The 21,423-nt window shown below is 55.5% G+C and overlaps 1 protein-coding gene across 7 annotated transcripts in view; it reads right to left on the minus strand.

The window, feature by feature from the left end:
- Positions 1-21,423, minus strand: part of EBF3 (EBF transcription factor 3) — a 114,604-nt gene that overhangs the window by 10,111 nt on the left and 83,070 nt on the right. For all 7 annotated transcript variants that reach the window (XM_004579738.4, XM_036495799.2, XM_058671600.1 and 4 more), the window contains exons 9-10: positions 20,205-20,335; positions 19,370-19,496 (exon numbers count right to left, since the gene is read on the minus strand). In XM_004579738.4, the coding sequence (XP_004579795.1) occupies positions 19,370-19,496; positions 20,205-20,335 (258 nt within the window). The remainder of the gene's footprint in view (positions 1-19,369; positions 19,497-20,204; positions 20,336-21,423) is intronic.

A 21,423-nucleotide genomic window follows, 5' to 3' on the forward strand; every position in this document is an offset into this window, starting at 1 on the left:
CTACCAGCCTCACAAAATTGCCGGCCACAAATAGTAATTAATCTTTTTATCCCTCAAATTGTAATTTTGACTAGGATCCGTACACGGCCATAAATCAGCGGCACATGCGCCGTGGACAGTGCACGAATCTCGGCCGGACCGCAGCCGGCTGCGCACACGGTGCTTAACAAGCTTTGCAAGGAGCCATCGGGTCTTATTATGGCTCCGACTCCAACAAAAACTGAGCCCTGAGGCCCAGAGACGCAAGTTACGGGGAAAATACTTATTAGAGCGCATTACTTCTGGATGGAGATACTGCTTTCCGTGGAGCGACTCCACGGCGCGTGGCGGGACATAAATCAGGGGTTTTTCGGAGACTAACAAGACCGGCCGGCCGCCATCTCTTCATTACTGCCCGTGCGCTGTGGGCCATCCGTCATCAGTCATCTCGTGAGTGACACCGCCCCGCTCAGCAGGCATGGGACACAAAAGGCCCGAGACCCCCGGCAGCAAGGCCTCTCCCCATCACCGCTCCCCGTCTTCCCAAGCACTGGGGCCACAGCGCCTCGCACACCACTCCGGCAGTCCGGCCTGCAAGCTCGGGAACACACCGGAAAGTTGAGGCCCGCAATATGATCTGACATTCCATCATACATCCCGGAGACAAAGGGCCACGCAGGAATGTGAAGTAAGACATTTTCTTGTTAATAAAGCATTGATCCGACGTATTGATTTTACATGACATGGCTTTGGCTGGGATTTCACCCTCTTTTTTCTTTGCAAACAGTAAAGCCCTGTAAATGCCTCGGCGTGTGTGACACGGCGAAATTTCTAACTCTCTGTGATGTAAATTCTATGTGTGTAAAACCACTTCATAATCAGACCATTAATCATCAGAGGCTGTCAGCGCTGACTTGGGGGACAATTTGTCATGTCTATGCCCGGGTCCCAGCCAAGGTGGCAGGCGCGAGTGCAGCCAGGCGGCGGCGGCGTGGACGGGCGGCGGCCGTGGCCTCACCAAGCAGCCCCGTCCAGCAAGGATTAGATCAAGTGTTGTGTTTCTCGGTTGGGGGACAGACTAGGTGGCCCAGTGTGCACTTCCAGCCCGTCAGACCTCTCCACTCTCGCGCCTAACCACCGTGACTGCTGGACTTAATGAATCGGCCTGATGAGAGGTGATCAGAAAAGATAGATGGGCGGCCGCTATTGATTTCATGCAAATGCGGGTGACAGGTGAGAGGCGCCTTAATGCGAGCTTTCAGAAGCTTTAGGACTTGTAATAACTGCACACTCCTGTTCCAGGGGGACAATTCCCAGCCTTCCTCTTCTCGGACCAGCAAGGGCTTCAAGCCGCGTCAATGGGAAGCTGCCTTTGCACTCGCACACCAGCCCCAGGTGTGATGGCACGGTGCTGAGCACGGTGCCTCCAGGCCAGGTGCAGGCCACAGCAGCAAGGCGCCTGGGGCTGCTGCCCAGCGGGGCCGTCGAGCATGTTGTCTCGACGGCAGGAGCAATGACAGGTAGTACTCGCGCTCCTGGCAGTGGTCAGGTGGGGAGGAGGGTAGCCAGTCTGCCCCTAGTCTCCAAGAGCAGTGGCCATGGCCACTTGCAGAGCCAGCTGGCCCCCAGTCTCCCACGCTCAGGAATGGGCAGAACCCTTCCCCACCCCAGGCTTGGCAAGGAGGTGGCCGCAGCACATGCGCTGTGCAGGGGAGCCCGGCTGGGCCGGGGCAAGGCGCTGGCACGTCCAGTCAGCCCCAACCAGGCCAATCAATACCACTTTCCTGTTTTAGAACTGGGTAATTATGAGGGGGAGAGATTGCCTGACCTTTCACCCGCACTGCATTACTTTGCTGATATTAAGATAAATTGCCTGATTTTGGGTAAACATATGCTGCAATTCAAACTGTCAGCACCGGTTTGCTCACGGATAATTTGTATTGATCTCTCAGCTTCTTCCCAATTTTGCTTACTGACCTCGTGGATAATTAGAGAAGGAGGCTTGGGCGAGCATGAGCCGCGGTGAGGGCAAAATATGAGGAAGAATAAAGCAAATTTGGTTTATGTTAATATTTGCCGGCTCCCCCACCCACCCATCTGTCAGCATCAGGAGGGCCTCGAATGAACGGACTGGGTTCCCCCGCAATTTCCTGCCTGGTATCACTTAGCACGGCTTAGCCGCTGAACATGTGTCACTGGGTTAAATTAATTTAAACTCTACCTTAAACACAACAAAAACAAATGTTATTTTCTGCTGAAGGGGAAAAACAAAACATTTCTCAAGACGCCTCGTGCACTGCGGCCTCCCCGCCCGGTCTCCCACCTCCCCAGGTCCAGCGCAAGCACCGGAGAGCACGGCCCGCCCCCGCCCCCGCCCCCGCCCCCTGAAGCCGTCAGTGCCCCGGACCTGTCCTGAATGCAGATGTCATGAGACGAATGTATGTGTGAAATTGTATCATTTAAGATATGTCAGATTACAAGGCTGTTGTATCCAGAGTCATAAAACAAACCTCCCCTGTGAAATATCTCTTTATTAACCGTGCCATAAGATATTAACATTCGTCATTTAGTGGAGGGCCTTTTATCTGTTTCAAATACATTATTCGTCCTTTTAGAGATAAACTGTATTAATATCCATTTGAGTAGGCTACCGCGGCCTAATGCATAGTAATTTTTGTTGGAGAGCTTTTATTTTAGAATAAGAAAATTACACAGCAATAAAACCTGAATGAATCAGAAGCTGGAATTGCCAGGAATTGCATTCCATGCCAAATGAGGCAAGCGATGAGGCAGCCTGTGGAAGGCCAGATACCCGGCTATCACACGCAGGCCAGTGTGCAGCGCGGGGCCTACAAATAGGCCCTGACACGACCACATCCACTCGGTGATCCCCACGCGCCGGAATAGCCTACAGCTCAGGAAGGATTCATATTTAAATATATTTGAGTGTACTGGAGTTAGTCTCGTTACTTTACATGCATTAAAGTCATAACAGAAGAAGCATTCTAAATATTTAAGTCAGGCCCGTGTACTGGGGGATTAATCATACCGCAATTGATAAAATTTTAACAGTCTGCGATGTCAGTTCAGCTTGGGATTGCCAGAGCTAATGTGGCAGCCGAGGATGGCACGAGGCCCTGAGCTGCAGCTGGGACCGGGGCAGCTCCAGCCAGCCCGATGTGAGCAGAGCGCCCCGACTGCTGCAGCGGGCAGCGGGCAGGGACACCCCCGACTCCTGCAGCGGGCAGCGGACAGGGACACGCACACCCGGGCTTGCCCTGGGGAGGCCAGGGCTCATCTGCCCCTCCCCGAGTCCCACACTCAGCTCCACCACCCCGGAAATGCAACTGGTGACGTTTTTAGACTCCGACAGCAGTCCATGAAGGTACAAACACTGAGTGAGGCAGGGGCACACGGCAAGGACCTTCTGGGGGACAGCAGGAATAAGAACATTCCAGAGAGGAGAAGAGGAAGCACTTTCAAAAGTTTGCAGGTAGAAAAACTGCAATTAAAAGATGTTCACCCAGGTAAAGAAAAAAAAAACTGAAACGCAGGCGTGGTGTTTGTTCTTGTCATCCACACTGCCCAGGAACTTCCTGAAGACTCTCCCCACAGGGCTGGCGCCAAGGATTCTCTGCACCCAAATAAACCTATCTTTGTTCCATCTCTCACAAACTTCTCAGCGTAACCTAGTAGACATGGTCAGGGCGTGTGTGTGTGTGTGTGTGTGTGTGTTTTCAAACAGCAAACTCATGGGGAAAAAATATTACTTAAGAACCCGTCTTCCACGTGGGTCGTCCTGGCTTTGTTAAGCAGGTACTACACGCCTGGCAGTCAGCGGAGGGAAAGCTGCCCACAAGAGCATCAGACGAGCAGCAGCCCAGGCGAGGCTGTGGCCTGCTGCTGCCCAGACGGGCAGACTGCCCTGGGCACTCACTCAGCCCAGAGGCTGCCCGCCTACACACAGGGATGGACAGTGGCAGGAAGGAGGGGCCCCCGTGACAAAGCATCATTGTCACGGCGACCTCCTGACCAGCCTTGCCAGAGAGACCTGGCCAGCAGCCCAGCTGGCCAGCGGCATGCAGTACGCCTGCGAGTGCAGCTGGCACAAGGGCTCTGCCCAGCATAGTGGGGTGCCCGACTGGCACCCTAAGAGCACAAGGGGGGCTGTAGCAGACGAGCCGCGTGGAGCGGGCCCCATGAAGAGCGGTGTGGGAAGTTCTCGGTTTGGCGTGGACCCTCCTCTGCCTTCAGAAACCTGACTTCAACAATGAGAACAGGAAGACATCCACTCACTTCCCTCCAGCTGCCGGCTGCAGCTAGTAAATGAGTCCCAGTTTCATTTCAATAATGATGATCTGCCTGTGACTTCCCAATCATGCATTTGTCATAATGCAGTAATTTTCTAGCTACAAACAGATCCTCGTAACGAGGCAGTTTTTCACATTAGCAACATAGCTACATAATAAGAACATCTGCAAGTCCTTTTCCGAGGGACAAGAACGGGCTTCAATTAAGGCAATGGGGATTGTTAAATAAGATATAGTGTGTTTGACTAACTGGGATGCCCAGACCCTGCCCCAGCCGACTGCAGGCCGTCAGCGTGCCTGGATGAACACAGGTTGTAATGTGTAAAAATTAAATAAAGTAAAATTAAATTGCTCAATACAAAGACATTCCTCTAGAGGGTGTTAGTGATTTCAGTGACAAAGTGCTATTTGCTGACAAGTAGTTTACACATTAACCAGCTGAATCCAAGGGGGAAAAATGCCAATAGCAATTATATCACCTTGAGGTTATTAAATGTCCCACTGATAAGTAACTAGGTGAACTTGACCAGGTGATAAAGACCGCTGTGAACAAATGGCTGCAGAGTGAAGAATGCCTCCCCACCCTGCTGTTTCCACAGATAGCTTTTCTTTCAAAAATGACTGCATAAAAAGTTGCATTAAAAACGTGTGGCCACAGAAGACAAAATTGATATCTCGCTCCCCCCGAATCCTTCCGCCCCCACCAGACTCCCTTCATCATCCCACCTCAAAAACATCACACAAAGTCTGCAAATGCTTGTTTTTCCTGCCTGTTTTTTAGGCTTTAAAATGATGCTAAGTTCTCCACTTTATCATCAACTGCCTCCTCCAACTGCATTTCATCTATAAGAAATTCAGATGCTCGGGAAATTAAAATTTCAAAGATCTGCTGCAAAAAAAAAATCAATGGGGCAAGATCAATGCTCATAGAAATTTCATGAACTTTGAACTGATCCGGGCATGGTGATGAGGGGCGGCTGGCGGATGAAAAGCGCCGGGCAGCGAGAGGAGGGCTGTGTTTTAGATGGGATTTTTGCTTTCATATTTTGTCTGACAAAAAAATTAATTTTTAGTCCATTTCAGTAACAAGCAAAAATAGAGGGGGAAAAAGAAGGGGGACTCCGGCTTCCCCACATGACGGCAAGTAATCCCGGCTCCTTAACAGCACCTCGTGCTTTGCTCATTCACGCAGGCACGAAATGAAATCGGCTCCCTTCCCAGCCCATTGCAGGTGCAAATTAATATTGTAAAATGAAGATCAATACATGGACAGGGCCAAATCAATAGTGGCTAAATTATTGCTGCATTTTCCTCCTCATTCAAGATGAGTTGTGTTTTCCTCTCAAAGTCAATACTTTGCAGCTTTTCTCATTAATTTCTCAATAAATTTGGCAATGAATTTCAATCACACAACTCGGCAGGGTGAGCCAGACCTTGTGCTGGTGGGCAGGGGAGGCACAAAGGCCACGGGGCGCAGGCATCCCTCAGCGGGGTGCCACCCGCACCCGACCCACTGGCCCAGGGGCTGCCCGGGGCCTGGCATGCTAGGAGGCTAACCAGGGCCCACCCTGGCCAGAGCGGCTTTGCTTTCACAGTTTCCTGGCTGTGCCTGGGCCCAGAGGGGGGTGAGGGATGTCCGAGCCAGCAAGGAGGGCGGGGCTCGGTCTGCCCAGGGCCAGCCTCCATTTGACTCCCATGCCTGCAGCATCCCCGCACCACCTCCCACCCCCAGCTCTGCGACCTGCCTGGTATCTTCTACAAGTCACGTGGGGACTGAAAGCGCCGCTCTCACTGTCTAATTGGAGCCGAGAACGCTGCTGCAGCATTCAGAGAGACGGCGCAGCCAGGCCTCCTGCACAGGGACCAGCTTCCATTCACGCCCGCCTGGCAGCGGATGGCGGCATTGTGATGTGACACTGAACGCAGAAAAGGGGACAGCTCGTCTTCCTTGTTACCAAAATAATACCCTTGCTGACAACTACTGGATTGCATTCAAGCAGTTCTGTTTACATACCTCCAAGAATACGCTGGATTGCAGCTTCTATAGTCGGGTCGAAAAGATATCCACCAAGCCCAGCCCACGGCCGAGGAAGGCCAGTGCCCACGGCACGCCCCACAGGCTCAGCCACTGTCTGCCTCCGGGGACAGGGACCTGGAGACAGCAGCTCCCCAAAACAGAGGCTTGGCGACAGGGACACAGCCCTGGCACCCGAAGGCTGCCGTGCTGACATCTTAACCCCGAAGCATGGGAGACCTTGGAAGCAGGAGGAAGAGGGATGCCACAACATACGGAGATCCTGACCACCACATGTCACCTTGCCCCTTAAGCAAGCCACGTCACAGGACACGCCTCCAGCCGGGTGCTTACACCCCCACGTAGAAAAACTGGGTCTCATCTCAGAGCACGTGGATTCAAGTCCCAGCCCCGCTCCTGACAGCAGCTTCCTGCCCGTGCAGAGCCTGGAGGCAGCGCTGACAGTCTGGCCTGGGTTCCCAGCCTGAGTCCACGTGGGTATCTAGGGCGTGAGCCAGCACACAGCAGAGTTCTCCCTCTTCCCTCCAAATTAATAAAGAATTTCTGTTCCAGAGAGTAGGAAAGAAGCATTCAGCACCCGAAGTCATCCAGGGGAAGAGGGAGTTCTTAAACTCCAAGCGAGCAGCACAGCGCTCGCAGGAGCTCTCCACACAATGGATTTGCACACTCTAAGCCAGCGGAAAATCTCCGTGCAGAGGTAACACGAACATGAGCTCTGAATGCTCGACCTCCACCAAAGGCCAGACGTGGCCCATCCCAGCCGAAGGCAAAAGGCCTTGGCCACCTCCCCACGGGAGGGTGTACCTAGGAGGTCACTGCCCACCACAGACCACCCCCAGTCGGTGCACTGCACATAGCAGGTCCCAGGAGTGCTGAGACCTGCCAGGCTGCTGGAAGAGGCTCCCGTGCCCCCAGCACAGAGGCCATCTCCACTCTCAGGGCTTTGGGAATCCCATGCGCACCCAGCGGCTCTCTGCAGCCCGCCAGAAACTCACGCACAGGTGTGCCCAGTACCATCTGTCACACTACGCTCGGACGGAGGTGGACAGGCATGGAGCCCACATCCTGATGCATGGCATATGGGGAGGACCTGGCAGACTTTACGCCAAGGGAAAGGAGCCCCTGGCGGGTGACCGCCACCACCACATATCCACAACAGGCAAATCCACGGACACAAAGGGCAGTGAGTGGAAAACAAGGAGAGCCAGCAGACACTGTGCGTGCTCTCTGCAACCAGCGTCCTCTGCCTTAGGGGTCGGTGCACGGCCCAAGCCACATGGACACACTGCAGGCGACAATGGGCGCATGTACAGCTGTGCTGTGAGGTCACCACACCTGTGAGGTCACCACACCTGTGAGGCCACCACGCCTGTGAGGTCACCACGCCTGTGAGGCCACCACGCCTGTGAGGTCACCACGCCTGTGAGGCCACCATGCCTGTGAGGCCACCACGCCTGTGAGGTCACCTTATTCTGTGAGGTCATCAGGCCTGTGAGGTCACCACACCTGTGAGGCCACCACGCCTGTGAGGCCACCACGCCTGTGAGGTCACCTTATTCTGTGAGGTCATCAGGCCTGTGAGGTCACCACACCTGTGAGGCCACCACGCCTGTGAGGTCACCTTATTCTGTGAGGTCATCAGGCCTGTGAAATCACCATACCCATGATGTCATCCTGCCCCATAATGTCACCCTGCTCTGAGGTCACTCCCCATGCTAAGTGAGGCCCTGGCCACCAGGTCTGTGTATGACATGCACACAACACACTTGCATCATTGGTACATAACTATAATAAAGTTTCCTCAGGGGCCAGCACAATGGCTCAACTGGCTAATCCTCTGCCTGCAAACGGCAGCACCCCATATCAGCACCAGTTCACGTCCCGGCTCCTCCACTTCCCATTCATCCTGCCTGTGGCCTGGGAAAAGCAGCAGAGAAACGACCCAAAGGCTTGGGAGCCTGCACTCATGTGGGAGGCCTGGCCCAAAGCCTTGGGACCCTGCACTCATGTGGGATGCCTGACCCAAAGCCTTGGGACCCTGCACTCATGTGGGAGGCCTGACCCAAAGCCTTGGGACCCTGCACTCATGAGGGAGGCCTGGAAGAGCCTCAGCTTCAGACCAGCTCCTGGCCATGACAGCCACTTGGGGAGAAAACCAGAGGATGGAAGACTTCTGGCTCCTTCTCTTTGTAAATCTGCCTTTCCAATAAAAATAAATAATTTTTTAAAAATGATAAAACCCCTTAACTGTACATTATGAATGGGTGACCAGGATGGCGTGTGAACAACACCTGAACAAAAACCCACTATTGTAGGTGGAAGTATTCCAATCGGAATCACAGTATGCGAGTATGTCCGAGTTCATGGGGAAATGGAATTAAACCAGTTTCCATGAACCGCAGCTTTCCCATGAACTTTCTGAAGAGTCCTCACACGTGTGGAGGCCGCAAGTCCTCCCAGCACCCAGAGAAGCGTGTCTTTTCACCCCACTTCCCACGGCCGCTGCTCAGCAACAAGGTGCCTCCCGAGCCAGGGGATGCTCCCTGCGGGCAGCCCGGCAACGTGCGGGCTCAGGCTGCTTCCCTCCGGGCTGGCTCGGCTTTCGCTCAGCCATTCTCAGCTCCTGGACTTGGTGGCCGTGTGAAGCTGACCCATACAGAGCCTTCATCGCTTTTCTATATTTGCCACACGGATTTTTTATATTTCTTTTTTTTCAAATGTTGCCAAAATCAAAAGTAGCCTTTTTTTTTCCTTTGTATTTTGCTACTTTGCAGTATTTGTGTGTGGGGTTTTTTCTTTACTTTAAAAGGGACAGCACTGTGTATGTTTATAAACTAAATGAAGATGATATTTTGTATGAACGTTTATCTGAAAGCACCCAGAGCGTCAGGCACTCCGAGCCGGCTCGTCTGCAGCACAAATGTGGTCACGTGAGTGACTGTGCACAAGGAAGACTGGGAAAGCCACGGGGGTCCGTGGACCACCCCTCTCGCTCCCGAGCCTTCTGAGCAGAAAACAAAAAAAAAGCTCATATCGTAGCTCCTTCCTTTCTTTCCTTCCTCTTTTCTAGAAACTAGGAGGCTGTACCAAATGGAATTTTACTTCTTGGTTATCCTGTGCTTTGGATGATTATAATCTAACCCCCCAAAAAAGATGAGATGTCAGTCACCCAATGTCAGTCCCCAAGCTCAGCCCTTGGGCCAGGACACTGTCCTGCCTCAGGCCAATCAGCCATCGTGGCCCAAAGTCCCTAGGCCTGAGCAGCTCCAGATACGCAAGGCCACCCTGGTCTCAGCTCAGCTGCCTCCACCAGATGCGCAAGGCCACCCTGGTCTCAGCTCAGCTGCCTCCAGGCCATTCAGAGCAGCCCAGGTCCAGTCCTGGGTGCCCCGGTTCCCTGCACCACGCATTCCCCTCTGCTCCCACCGTGTGACCTAGAGTCCAGCAGGGCCGTCCCTCAATAGTCCACGCCACATGAGTTCCTTTGTGTGGTAGACTCAGCACTGGGCTGCAGGCAAACACAGAGCTGTTCTCCTGGGCCAGGGACCCACTGCCAAGGGGGCAATGGATCATCCCCAACCCTGCAACCCACCTACGAGTGCCTGTAAGGCTTGGGTCCTGGCACGATGACTCAGTGGCTAAATTCTCACCTTGCATGTGCCTTGCAGGGTCCCATAGGGACGCTGCTTGTAGCCCTGGCTGCTCCACTTCCCATCCAGCTCCCTGCTTGTGGCCTGGGAAAACAGTGGAGGATGGCCCTGTACCTGTGTGGGAGACCCAATAGAAGCTCCTGGCCCCTTGCAGCAGGTTGGTCAGGCAGCCATTCAGGGAATATAAATCTGCCTTTCCAATAAAAATAAAGAAATCTTTAAAAAAAAAAAACAGGGCCTAGGCTCTGCATCATCATCAGAGTTGGGGACCATGCCCAGCCGGGCACTGGGCACACACTGGCTGGCCTGGAGCCCTGGAACCCTGTCAAATCTCATGGACAGCAAGTGTTCACCTCCTGTCACGTGTTGACACAAAAGCCCGTACCATCCCAAGATGGTTCCAGTTAGCTGGCATTTGCCATGGCACGGCCCAGAGAACTGCAGACAGCTGCTGGGGCTGAAGAAAGGCAAGCAGCTGCCTGGGCACATGGTCACACACGTGGCAGGTGCTTGCTAGAACGAAGACCAGCGAGGGGCAGTGGCTGACTAGGCCTGCTCCCTCGGGCTGGGGTTGGAGGCTGCGGCCCCATGGCCTCCCGCCTGTCTGGTGGCTTTCTTTCATGTTTGTAGGACCCAAACTCAGCTTGGGAGACAACTGCCAGTTTCCCCATTGCCTTGATGAGCACAATGGGCGATCCTCCAGCCTTTAGCATAGGATGCGCCCTGAGGCCCAGGGCTGGGTAACAACCAACATCGCTGTCCTGAAGGCTGTGCCTGGGCGTGGGCACTTGTTTGCAAACTTGGTGCCAGCAGGCCTGAGATATCCACGGGATATGGGCTAGAGAAATACCCAGGGGCTGGCATGCTTGCTCAACCGGCTAATTCTCCACCTCCAAGCACTGCTATCTCATACGGGCACCAGTTCACGCTCCAGCTCCTCCCGTCCAGCTCCTTGCTGTGGCCTGGGAAAGCAGCAGAGGACGGCCCAAAGCCTTGGGACCCTGCACCCATATGACAGACAAAGAAGAAGCTCCTGGCTCCTGGCTTCAGATCTGCTTAGCTCCAGCTGTTGCAGCCATTTGGGGAGTAAACCAATGGGTGGAAGATTTTTGTATCTCTCCTTCACTCTATAAATCTGCTTTTCTAATAAAAATAAATAAATCATTTTAAAAAGGGGAAAAGAGAGAGAAACGTCCCTCACCCCTACCCCTGGCCATGCAATGGCCTCCCTTACGCCTCTGAGCCAGAACCAGCCTTGGACACAGGCTGTGTGTTCACGGGCCACGAGGGGCTGCATCGGAGACTGAATGGGGGACAAAGACCCTGGAAGAATGGAACCCCAGATCCACTTGCCCAGCAGTCCTGCGTGCCAGCCTTGCCAAGGTCCTGAAGCCAACTGGGGGTGTTGGGTTCTAGGATGGGGCTCAGACACCAGCAGGGCTCGGTGTGGGGACCGAAGAGCTTCTTGTGCAGGGAACCCCCTGGAAGAAGGCTCTGGCAGACAGGAAAGCAGAAGCTGCCCTGGCCACCCCGTGTGGATGGTCCCACCTGGCCACAGCCTCAGCAGAGGCCCTGCTGCAGGCCACCGTGCTCGCAGAGTCCCACACAGTCCGTGTCCCGAAAACCTTCCCTTCTGCTGCTGCGGCTGTCTTAAAGCTTGCTGAGATGAGCGCTTTTGAAAAATGTTTCTCCCGAGGCTGGACTTTTGGGAATGGAGGCATGTCACCTTCAACGAGGACCTGAACAGGCCTGAGTCCTGGCAGTCCCACCACCTCTGCATGGCACACACCACAGCACGGGCACGTACACACGCCCAGTGCCTTCCAGCCGTGGGGCCCAGGACCTGGCCAGCCTGAAGGCAAGCAGCTGCCAAGACCCTCTGGCACTAAGACCTCAGGGGGCTCTGGGGGCACTTCAACAAGCTACAAAACCATTACAAGACCAGTCTCTCTGGGTGCAAAAATAAAGAGGGCTGGGTGCCACAGAGTGGCACACTGAGCCTCTGACCGAGGCACTGGATTCCCAGACGGTCACGGACTCAGTGCCAGCTGGGCCACGTTCACTCCAGCTCCCTGCTAATGTGTTGGAGAAAGCAGAGGAAGCTGTCCCGAGCACCTGGGTCTTTGCTCCCACTGGGGAGACCTGAAGGAAGCGCCAGGCTCCTGACTTCGGTCTGGTCCAGCTCTAGCCATTGCAGCCATTTGGGGCTTGGACCAACGGATGGAAGTTTTCTGTCTCTCCTGCTCTCTGCAACTCTGTCTTTCAAATAAAAACATAAATTCATTCATTTTTAAAAACAAAATAGGGCCCAGCACAGTAGCCTAGCAGCTAAAGTCCTTGCCTTGCATGTACCAGGATCCCATTTGGGTGCCGGTTCTAGGCCCCAAGGCCCTGCTTCCCATCCAGCTCCCTGCTTGTGGCCCAGGAAAGTAATCAAGAATGGCCCAGAGCCCTGGGACCCTGCACCCACGTGGGAGACCTGGAGGAGGCTCCTGGCTCCGGATCGGCACAGCTCTGGCCATTGTGCTCACTTGGGGAGTGAATCATCGAACAGAAGATCTTCCTCTCTGTCTCTCCTCCTCTCTGCATATCTGACTTTCCAGTAAAAATAAATAAATCTTTTAAAAAGTAAATAAATAAAACAAAATAGAAACCCATGCCTAACGCCAGATATGCATTTTCCATGGTCAGGTTGAAGGACCCTTGTTGACATGGAATTCTCCAGTTTTCCCACCAAAATACACTCCTTCCGCTCCATCTGCATAAACGTGCCAAAGCACCATGCAGTCAGTCACAGACACCCCCTGACTGGCGCGGCTGGCGTGGCACCAGCTGGAACTCCTTGGCCCCGCTGGACCCCACACCAGCCGTGCTGTGCCCACTTAATGCCCACCTCTGCACCACCCCGAGCCTTGAGAAACAGACACAGCCGTATGTCCTGCCACCTGCTCTGGGGCTCTCCTCCAGGGCACCCAACCCCACCACCACAGTCTCACCACACAGGCCGGTGGGGGAAGAGGCTGGGGCCCGTGCCCGCCCCCGCAGCCCCCCAATCCCTAAGGCAAAACCAGGCGACCCCTTCGTCCTTCAGGCCAGATGAATGGCCATTGGCTCCAGGCTGCGTTCCGTCAGCTCTGGGGCTGGAGTCAGCGCCTTCACCTTGACACGGAAACTTTGTGATTTATCAGCCGGCCGCTCCTCCGGGTGAGCTCAGCCCGGCGGCACGGCCAGTCGGCTGTGTGGAGCGGCCCTGGTCACAGGCCCTTGGAAAGCAACCAAAGCCCCTCTGATGACAGACAAATGTGTCTTGTTAGCACCAGCCCAAAAGCGCTTGACTTGTACTAATAACAAAAAGGCCAGGCCGGTCACCGTGGGTCCAAAGACGAAGCACCCTGTCACCAGCCTGGTTGGGAAATTAGCAAATAATGTTCTTTTCCTTGATAAATGGGTGACAGCTTCCTCTCACCAATCATTTCTAACATTTTGATGCATGCCTATGATCCCACTGGAGGGCCAGAAAAGTTTACTGGCTCTCAATTTTCACATGATGAATGGAACTCTCTAAATGTGCGATCTCTGTATGAGGTATAGTTCATTTTAAGCAATTCTGGTAAATGGTGTCACTGATTAGGACAAATAGTCTACTTGTGCAATAGCACAAACGGTGTCTCATTCTCCCCGGCCTCCTTCGAGACGAGAAAGAGGGGACAGCAGTGACCCCGATGGCCCCACGGTACCACTCTTTTAAAGGGACAGGGCCCCGGATGTAACCTCTAGCACCTAGCAGGCCCACTCGTAGGTAAGCCCATGCCACTGGGTTTCATGTTATCCCTGTGGCTGCGAGGCAAAGGGGTAGGCACCAAGGGGCACCCAGCTGCCTGCCCTTTGCGGCTCTGACCCCTGAAAATGACCTCACAGTGACGGCTGCTCTCCACTGCAAGGTGACGGGGGCTGAGGCAGGGTGCAAGCCACCCCCACGCAGTGTAAGAATGCCTGCCTCCTGCTACCTGTACTCGGGCAGACAACAACAGCAGAGGTTGGGAGATGCTGGGTTGCTTCCAACACTCATTTATTACTTTCATCTACTTGAGAGGCAGGGAAACCGAGAGTGATCTTCCATCCGCTGGCTTACACCCCACATGCCTGCAATCGTCAGGGCTGGGCCAGGCTGAGCCCAGGAACATGGAATGCCATCCTGCTCTCCCACGTGGGTGCTAGAGGTCCAGACACTCGCGCCATCGCTCACCGCATCCCAACATGCATGAGCAGCAAGCAGAATCGATTGCAAAGAAGACTGGATGCTAACCAAGCAGCGGCTTAATCCGCTGTGCCACGAGGGCTGCCCCTCACGGTGGAGTCCTGAGTCACATGCGCCCCCCAACCATCCTGTCCCAAGCAGGCCTGGAGACAACCAGAGCTGGACACAGGCCCCAATGCTGCTCTGCCACTGCGTAGCTTGAGGGAAGCCACGGTGCTGGAGCGACCGTCACAGGTGACCTTGGGAAGGACAGACTTCCTGGACACCCTTGTCATGGGCAGCTTGGGCCAAGGGAACCAGCAGGGCCGCAGGTGGGCCTGGCCTGCATGGGGGCAGAGCAGCGCAGCCCTGGGCTGCCATGGTGGGCATCACCCCCTCGACTGGGCTGGGCCACCTCAGACTTCTGAGCCATGCCAGCAGTGTCTGCAGCTCCCTGCGTCCTCATCTGAGGCCAGGGGCTCCCCGTGGGCAGCATCAGGTGGTTGGCATTGGAGGATGGCATTAGCAGCGAGGTAGGCATAGTGAAAGTTGTGTGATTTGTGGGTAGCAATGAAGTGTCACTTGCTCCAAGCACACAAGTGATTTGGCCAGGTGAGGACTGGCTGGAGTGGCCCTGGCCACAGGCACTGGACTCCACATACAGTGTCGACACCCACAGTGCCATGAGTACACACACACACGGGATCTTTAGCATGCTCCAGGGACACACGTGTTCCCACTGCACAGGGGAAGTAGGGTTACACGCGGAGGGCACGGCCACCAGGGCATGCAGTGCGCAGCGTCATCCCGTGTGGACAGCATTTCAGCAGCATCACCCACGTCCCCAGGCCTGTGGCCAGGTCTGAAGGCACACTCTTTCTAGAGCGGAAATACCCTCTGCACTCACTGGCTGAGTGTTGCTCTCGCAAGCCTGGAGCTGGTTGCCTGAACGCCTCTGTGCAGCCACTCCCGACCTAGGCACACGCTGTAGCCTGGAGCTGGGTGCCTGCACGCCTCTCTCTGTGCAGCCACTCCTGACCTAGGCACACGCTGCAGCCTGGAGCTGGGTGCCTGCACGCCTCTCTCTGTGCAGCCACTCCCGACCTAGGCACACGCTGCAGCCTGGAGCTGGGTGCCTGCACGCCTCTCTCTGTGCAGCCACTCCCGACCTGGGCACACGCTGTAGCCTGGAGCTGGGTGCCTGCACGCCTCTCTCTGTGCAGCCACTCCCGACCTGGGCACACGCTGTAGCCTGGAGCTGGGTGCCTGAACGCCTCTGTGCAGCCACTCCCGACCTAGGCACACGCTGCAGCCTGGAGCTGGGTGCCTGCACGCCTCTCTCTGTGCAGCCACTCCTGACCTAGGCACGTGCTGCAGCCTGGGCCAGCCAGGTCTTGGCCAAGAGTGCTTCCTGGGTCCACTCTGGGCACATCCATACTGCCAACACCTTGGGCCACCAGTGACTACATTCCGACTGCCATGGGGGCTGTGGTGCTTCCTAGCAAGCTGTGGTTACTTCTTTAAAGTGCGGCTGGGCCCACCGAGCAGTGTGGGTGCCAGGGCACTGAAGGGTCACCCTGGCTGTGCTAACAGGGCATTGTTCTGCCACCAGGTACCCATGAAAACACAAAGGCTTGTGTCCTCACGCTCCACGTGGGAAAAGGCACCCGTGAAAGTGGTTTTGGTGAGAACTTCAATTAGGAGCGTGCAAATTCCAATCTGTCTTAATCAAACAACACCATAACGCTTATATTCTAATTAAAAATAATTCCTTTTATTGCTCTTCACAATCTGATTGAAATGAAGAATGCGAAACCGCCCCATTCGCCGAGTCTCTGCTTTCTCAGGTAGGGTGTTGCTACACTCTTTTAATTACTATTAAACAAGCAAATGCTATATTATCAGACAAATATTAAAACAAGCTTACACTCAGTTATTAATTTGCACGATTCACTTTTAAATGCAGCAAATATCTCATTAATTTAATTTGAGGTGCCCACCAGTTTATATTGCCTTTTACAGTCGAGAAGGCAATTCGCCATTAACTGGCAATTACATACACAGTGATTGTTAATTCTGCTCCTAAGCGCTCGCCGCTTCAGAACTGCTCATCTCTGACCTTCTTACAACAGGGGTGAGGCACCGTGGGAATACAAAGAACCAGTATGGAGGCTGCTGGACATGTCATATGTGACTCATTCTTTTAATTCACCGTGCTAATCAACTGAACTGCCACAGCCGCCCAAGGTAATTGTGTCCTCCAAACCAGGAGAGCAGTGGACAGGGCCTGGACGGCCCCTGCCCTGGTGGGCAGACAGGGCGTGCGGCGGAGCGCCGAGCGCCCACTCGGGGTTGACTAATCAGGTCTGGTCCTGCCAAGCCTGGTGTCTCTCAGATCACTGTAAACAGACCTCGCAGGCCTTGTGCACAGAAAGCCAGGCTCAGCTCTGGGTGGGCGGCCCCTCCTTCATCAGCCCCGGCCTGGCTGCCCCACGCCGGCCTCTCGCCGGGAAGGTTAAATGTGAGGGTGTCCCAGCAGCCTCTGGGGCTGCGGACACTGATGGGAACCAGACGCTTGGGGACGGCGCCCGGGCCGGGGCGCCCAGCGGGTCCGGCTCAGTTTTCAGCGGGAGTGCAATTCCCGGTGATTAGCTCGTTGTCCCCGTCAATTTCGGGGCGCTGCAAATCAGACAGAAGCTTCCAGGTCAGACAGGCTCTGACCCCACCGTTCCTTGGCTCCCTGGGCGCACACCACGCGTTTGAAATGTATATTCCTGTGAATGACGGGGGTGGGGGCCATAAATTAGCCTCCCGCCAGGAAGGGCTGGGCTGCTTGAATAGCCACATTGAAAATGCCCCTTCGTGGAGACGCCTTGGGCAGCCAGGCCCTGAACTTGAGGCCCAAGAAGCCCAGCCTGTGGACACCACAGCCTCTGCAGAGCAGAGTGTGGCTTCCTGCACAGGCCCACGTGGCCGCCCCAACTAGGCGGCACACCACAACTCAAGAGCCAGTTGGCCTCTCCCAGGGCTGCCCAGAGAGTCCCCACCTACCCCACTCCACCCTCGCAGCGAGGCAGCCAGGGAGGGCCAGGACCGGCCTCGGGTCATGCCCTGGCCTCGGGGTTGGGCGGCTCCTCCCAGCTCTCCCTTCACACTGCCTACACTCACACGCTGAGCCCCACGCAGTCTACCACCCTGGGCACAGCATCCCCAGCTGCAGACAGCACAGCAGGCCAAGAAAGGAACTGGCTCTTCCAAGCCCTTTGCTCTTCATCTCAAAAACAGAGCCAAATAAAAGCAGGGGGTCTCCACACTTCAGCACAGGCCAACCAGAACACAGGAGTGGGCCGGGGAAAGCACCCCCTGGGGAACTCAGCCATGACAGGTGGACACTCTGAACGGACCCCAAGCGGACCAAGGCTGTCTTGCCATGTGCTTCACGCAGTAAGACCCGAACCCACACAGTCACCCAGCTCAGCTGAGCACCTGCCACAGTATGTGGCTCAGGACGTGGCTGGGTCTCCCACAGGCGCCACTACCGCCATGTTCAGTCCCTGTAACTGTCCACAGAGGACCTGCCACATGTGGGCTGCCTCCTGAGGCCCAGCTGAGGAGATGGCCAGGCACCAGACACCAGGTTTACAGCCGCCTGCAGTGCGCAGGGCCTGTCTCGTGGCACCTGCTGTGCAGACTGAAGGACATGGCTCCACGGCAGCAGAGCAGAAGGCGGCATGCTGAGCGTGCACGAAACTGCCATCTGACAACTGCTACAGGAAAACAGCCACGCTGGCAGAAGGGCCCCACCAGGGCCCAGCTTCCCTCCGTCCCCAGGCAGCTGGTAGCCACAGCGGCAGTACTTCCTGTTCCCCTGTATCTGGGGAAGCCTTTACCTGCACCGTGACTTATACTAGGGTTACATACAGCCTGGTAAGCCCACCGCACAAAGATCAGACACCACGTGAGGGTCCCAGGTTAAAGGCCAGCGTCCCACAGGGAAGCTACGGCAGGGACAGGCCACTACACTGTTGATCCAGCTCCCTGTCAGTGGGCCCCTGCCACCTATGTGGGAGAGCCAGCAATCCAGGCTCCTGGCTTCGGCCTGGCCTAACCTTGGCAGTGTGGCCATTTGGGGAGCAGACCAGTGGACAGAGGTGCACATCTTGTCTCTCCAGAACTCTTCCTTTCAAACATCATAAAAACACATGCCTGTGACGTAGCTGCCCAACACCCTTGCCGAGCCTCACCTAGGCGACCAGGGTCCAGACCACACAGGCCCTGCACTTGGGGGCTCCCTAGCACACAGTCTGTGCAGCTTCGGCAACCATTGGACAGGATACACTCTCATACCCCTGCACTCTGCAAGGTGACACGTCCTCCAGGTTCACCCAGGACCACAGTACATGCGGTTTAAGGACACCCCCCTTTTGGTGACCCTGTGGCTCAATATGCCAGGGGGCTGACCTCCCCTCGACTGCTCCATCTCACAGGGAGGCTACAAGCATCGGGCTGCAGGACAGAACACCCTCCCCTGCTCCCATCAGCTTGACCCTGCTCCAGGGTCCTCCCACCACTCATGCCCCGGCTCCTGGCCCTCCTGGGCTGGCCCAGCCTGGACCAGGTGCTACCTCCCCTGCCTGGACCACCTGTTGTCAAGTGGGTGGTGATAAGAGAAGGCAAAGCTACCATCCGCAGTCCGGCTGGTGCCATGGCCCTCAAGTCCACTTGCTGCAGGAGCACCCCAGGCCACAGGTACTCAGCCTGCCCTCATCCCCGGGGCACACTGCTGGCGTGAAAAACGCAGAACCCAGACATGCCTCCAGCTGCCGTGTGCTTACAGCATGCCTCAGTGGCAGTCCCTGACACAGCGCTGCCCAGGCCTGCCAGTGGGCACGGTGCCGTGCGAGACACCTGTGTGATGGGAAGTTCCTGGGGCTGTAGAGTGCAGCCGTTCTCAGGCACAAGCTCGTCCCGCATCCCGCAAGAACCCAGACCCCCATGCAGCAGCCTCAGGTCAGAGCACCGGTGCCTGGCTAACTCACTCCTGGGCAAGTGACCAAAGTGACATCTCAGGCCAGTGCCCAATGTGGTGAGAACAGACATCAGGACCAGTCAGAGCTGGGCACTCCAGCAGCCACCGCAGTGGACGCCGAGGACTCACCAGTGTAAACGAAGCGCCCGGGAGCACCTTTGCAGAACTGCTTGGACTTGTAGGAGAGGGTGACTTCCACGACTCCGGGAATGTGCCGTGGCGGGGTCTGCACTCGGATGGCGTGGGGCGTGATCAGCTGTAAAACCACACACGGCAGACAGCGCTCAGCGGCGCCTGCCGCTTGGACACAATTACCCAAATGAGCACAAATTGGACCAACATCCCGGAATGCTCTTTCCTTGCTGCCACCCGGGGGCTCGGGACCTGCCGTACTCTTTAAGAAAATATCTGCAAACGATCCTGGGGCTTCGCTGGCAGGAAAGGCCAGAGGGCACCATTCACAGGAAAATTGCCACCATATGCCTCGGTGAACTTCTTGGGGAATCCCGGCGCTAATTGTTGCAGAGGCCTGGAGGGCCTCCCATGGCAGGTTCCCAAGCCACCCAGTCCCACAGGTGAGCCAGCCATCAGAAAGGGATCCCCGGGAGCCGGCGCCGTGGCTTAGGGGGTAAAACCACCACCTGTGGCATTCATACGGGTGCGGGTTCCAGACCTGGCTGCCCTACTTTCTGATCCAGTTCTCGGCTCATGCGTCTGGGAAAGCAGCAAAGAATGGGAAACCACCCCAACGTGGCGGACCCAGAAGAAGCTTCTGGCCCAGCCCCAGCGGCTATCTGGGGAGTGAACCAGCAGATGCAAAACACCTCCCCTCCTCTCTGTCTCTTTGCCTGTGTAACTCAAACTTTCAAATAAATCTTTTGGAGAAGGGACAAGGCCCCGTGCCAGGAGCCTACCGACAGCTGGCCAAGACCGGTCAGGATGGAAGCTCGGGCTGTGGGCTTACCTCGCTCCACACCAGCATGGTTCCGAACACCACCTGGAGGCCATCAAAGAAGTTGTCTCCGATGATGATGACGGTGGCGCCACCAGTGGTCCAGCCTTCGCTGGGGCTGATGGCCTTGATGCACGGCGTGGCTGGAACAAGACAAGAAAACGCAGACCTGAGCACCCTGGGCCACGAGGCGGCCTTCCCTCCACAGATCAGCGCGTGATGTGCTTAACGCAAACTACTCAATGTTTTATTAAGCAAAGGCCGAGGCACGGAATACTAGTGAGCAAGAAAAAAAATGGCTTGATATAGCAAATTATGTGTCAGGGCAAATATGACTATTACAAACGATTAGGCACTGCCTGCGCGTGGCGCGTCGGCTCATCTGCTTTGCCGTACACATCTAAGCAGAGTCAATGGTCGGCTCATCTGCTTTGCCGTACACATCTAAGCAGAGTCAATGAGAAGGTTGTCGGAACAGCAGATGCTCACATTTGAATTCCCCATAAGCAGCTAACTGGGCTGGGTTTTTCCATCCACGAACTTTGCCTTTTGGTTCAAAACTTCATTTTCCTCTGTCACTCCCCAATCACTACTTTTCACTTTTCATCAGGAAAAAAAATCAAAATCATTGTATTAATTTTTCGTCAAAGGTGACATTTTGCACCTAGCACTGTTTGCCGACTTGGCCCTCACATTTGCATGAGTTATTACAACAGGGCTGCTGCAGCTGGCCGTGCAGGAAGAGGGTGCAGGGGCAAGCAGTGGCCAGGCTACAGCCTGGGAGATGGGCACAGGGGGCCTGCAGAGCATTCCCAGCAGCCCCGAGCAGCGAGCCCAGGTTGCAGGCTGCAGGCCTGCTGGAGGCCAGGCCTACCCACAACATGGTACTGGCGGACCTCTCTGCCCAGCCCTATGGCCCTGAGTGTATAGACTGCCACAGAAAGGGTCACTCCTATGACCTACGGGTGGCATGTACTTGCCAGCTCACCTCCAGGGCCAGGGCACCCAGTTGAGGCCCAGAACCACAAGGGGCCCATGCATGGACTGCACCTTGTGGGCAGTAGGGAACATGACTTTTGACATACAAAAAGGGACAGGCTGTGTGGAGCCCCATAACCAGCCAGGCCTTCTTGCCAACAGCAGGACTCTGGGACACCCCAAAGGAAGCAGGTCTAGCCTCAGCCAGCCCTCCACTGAGGAAAGACGTCTGGGAGCAGTTCATGGGGCAGCC

The sequence above is a fragment of the Ochotona princeps genome, chromosome 13 (genome assembly GCF_030435755.1).
Source record: "Ochotona princeps isolate mOchPri1 chromosome 13, mOchPri1.hap1, whole genome shotgun sequence".
NCBI classification, from domain to species: Eukaryota; Metazoa; Chordata; class Mammalia; order Lagomorpha; family Ochotonidae; genus Ochotona; species Ochotona princeps.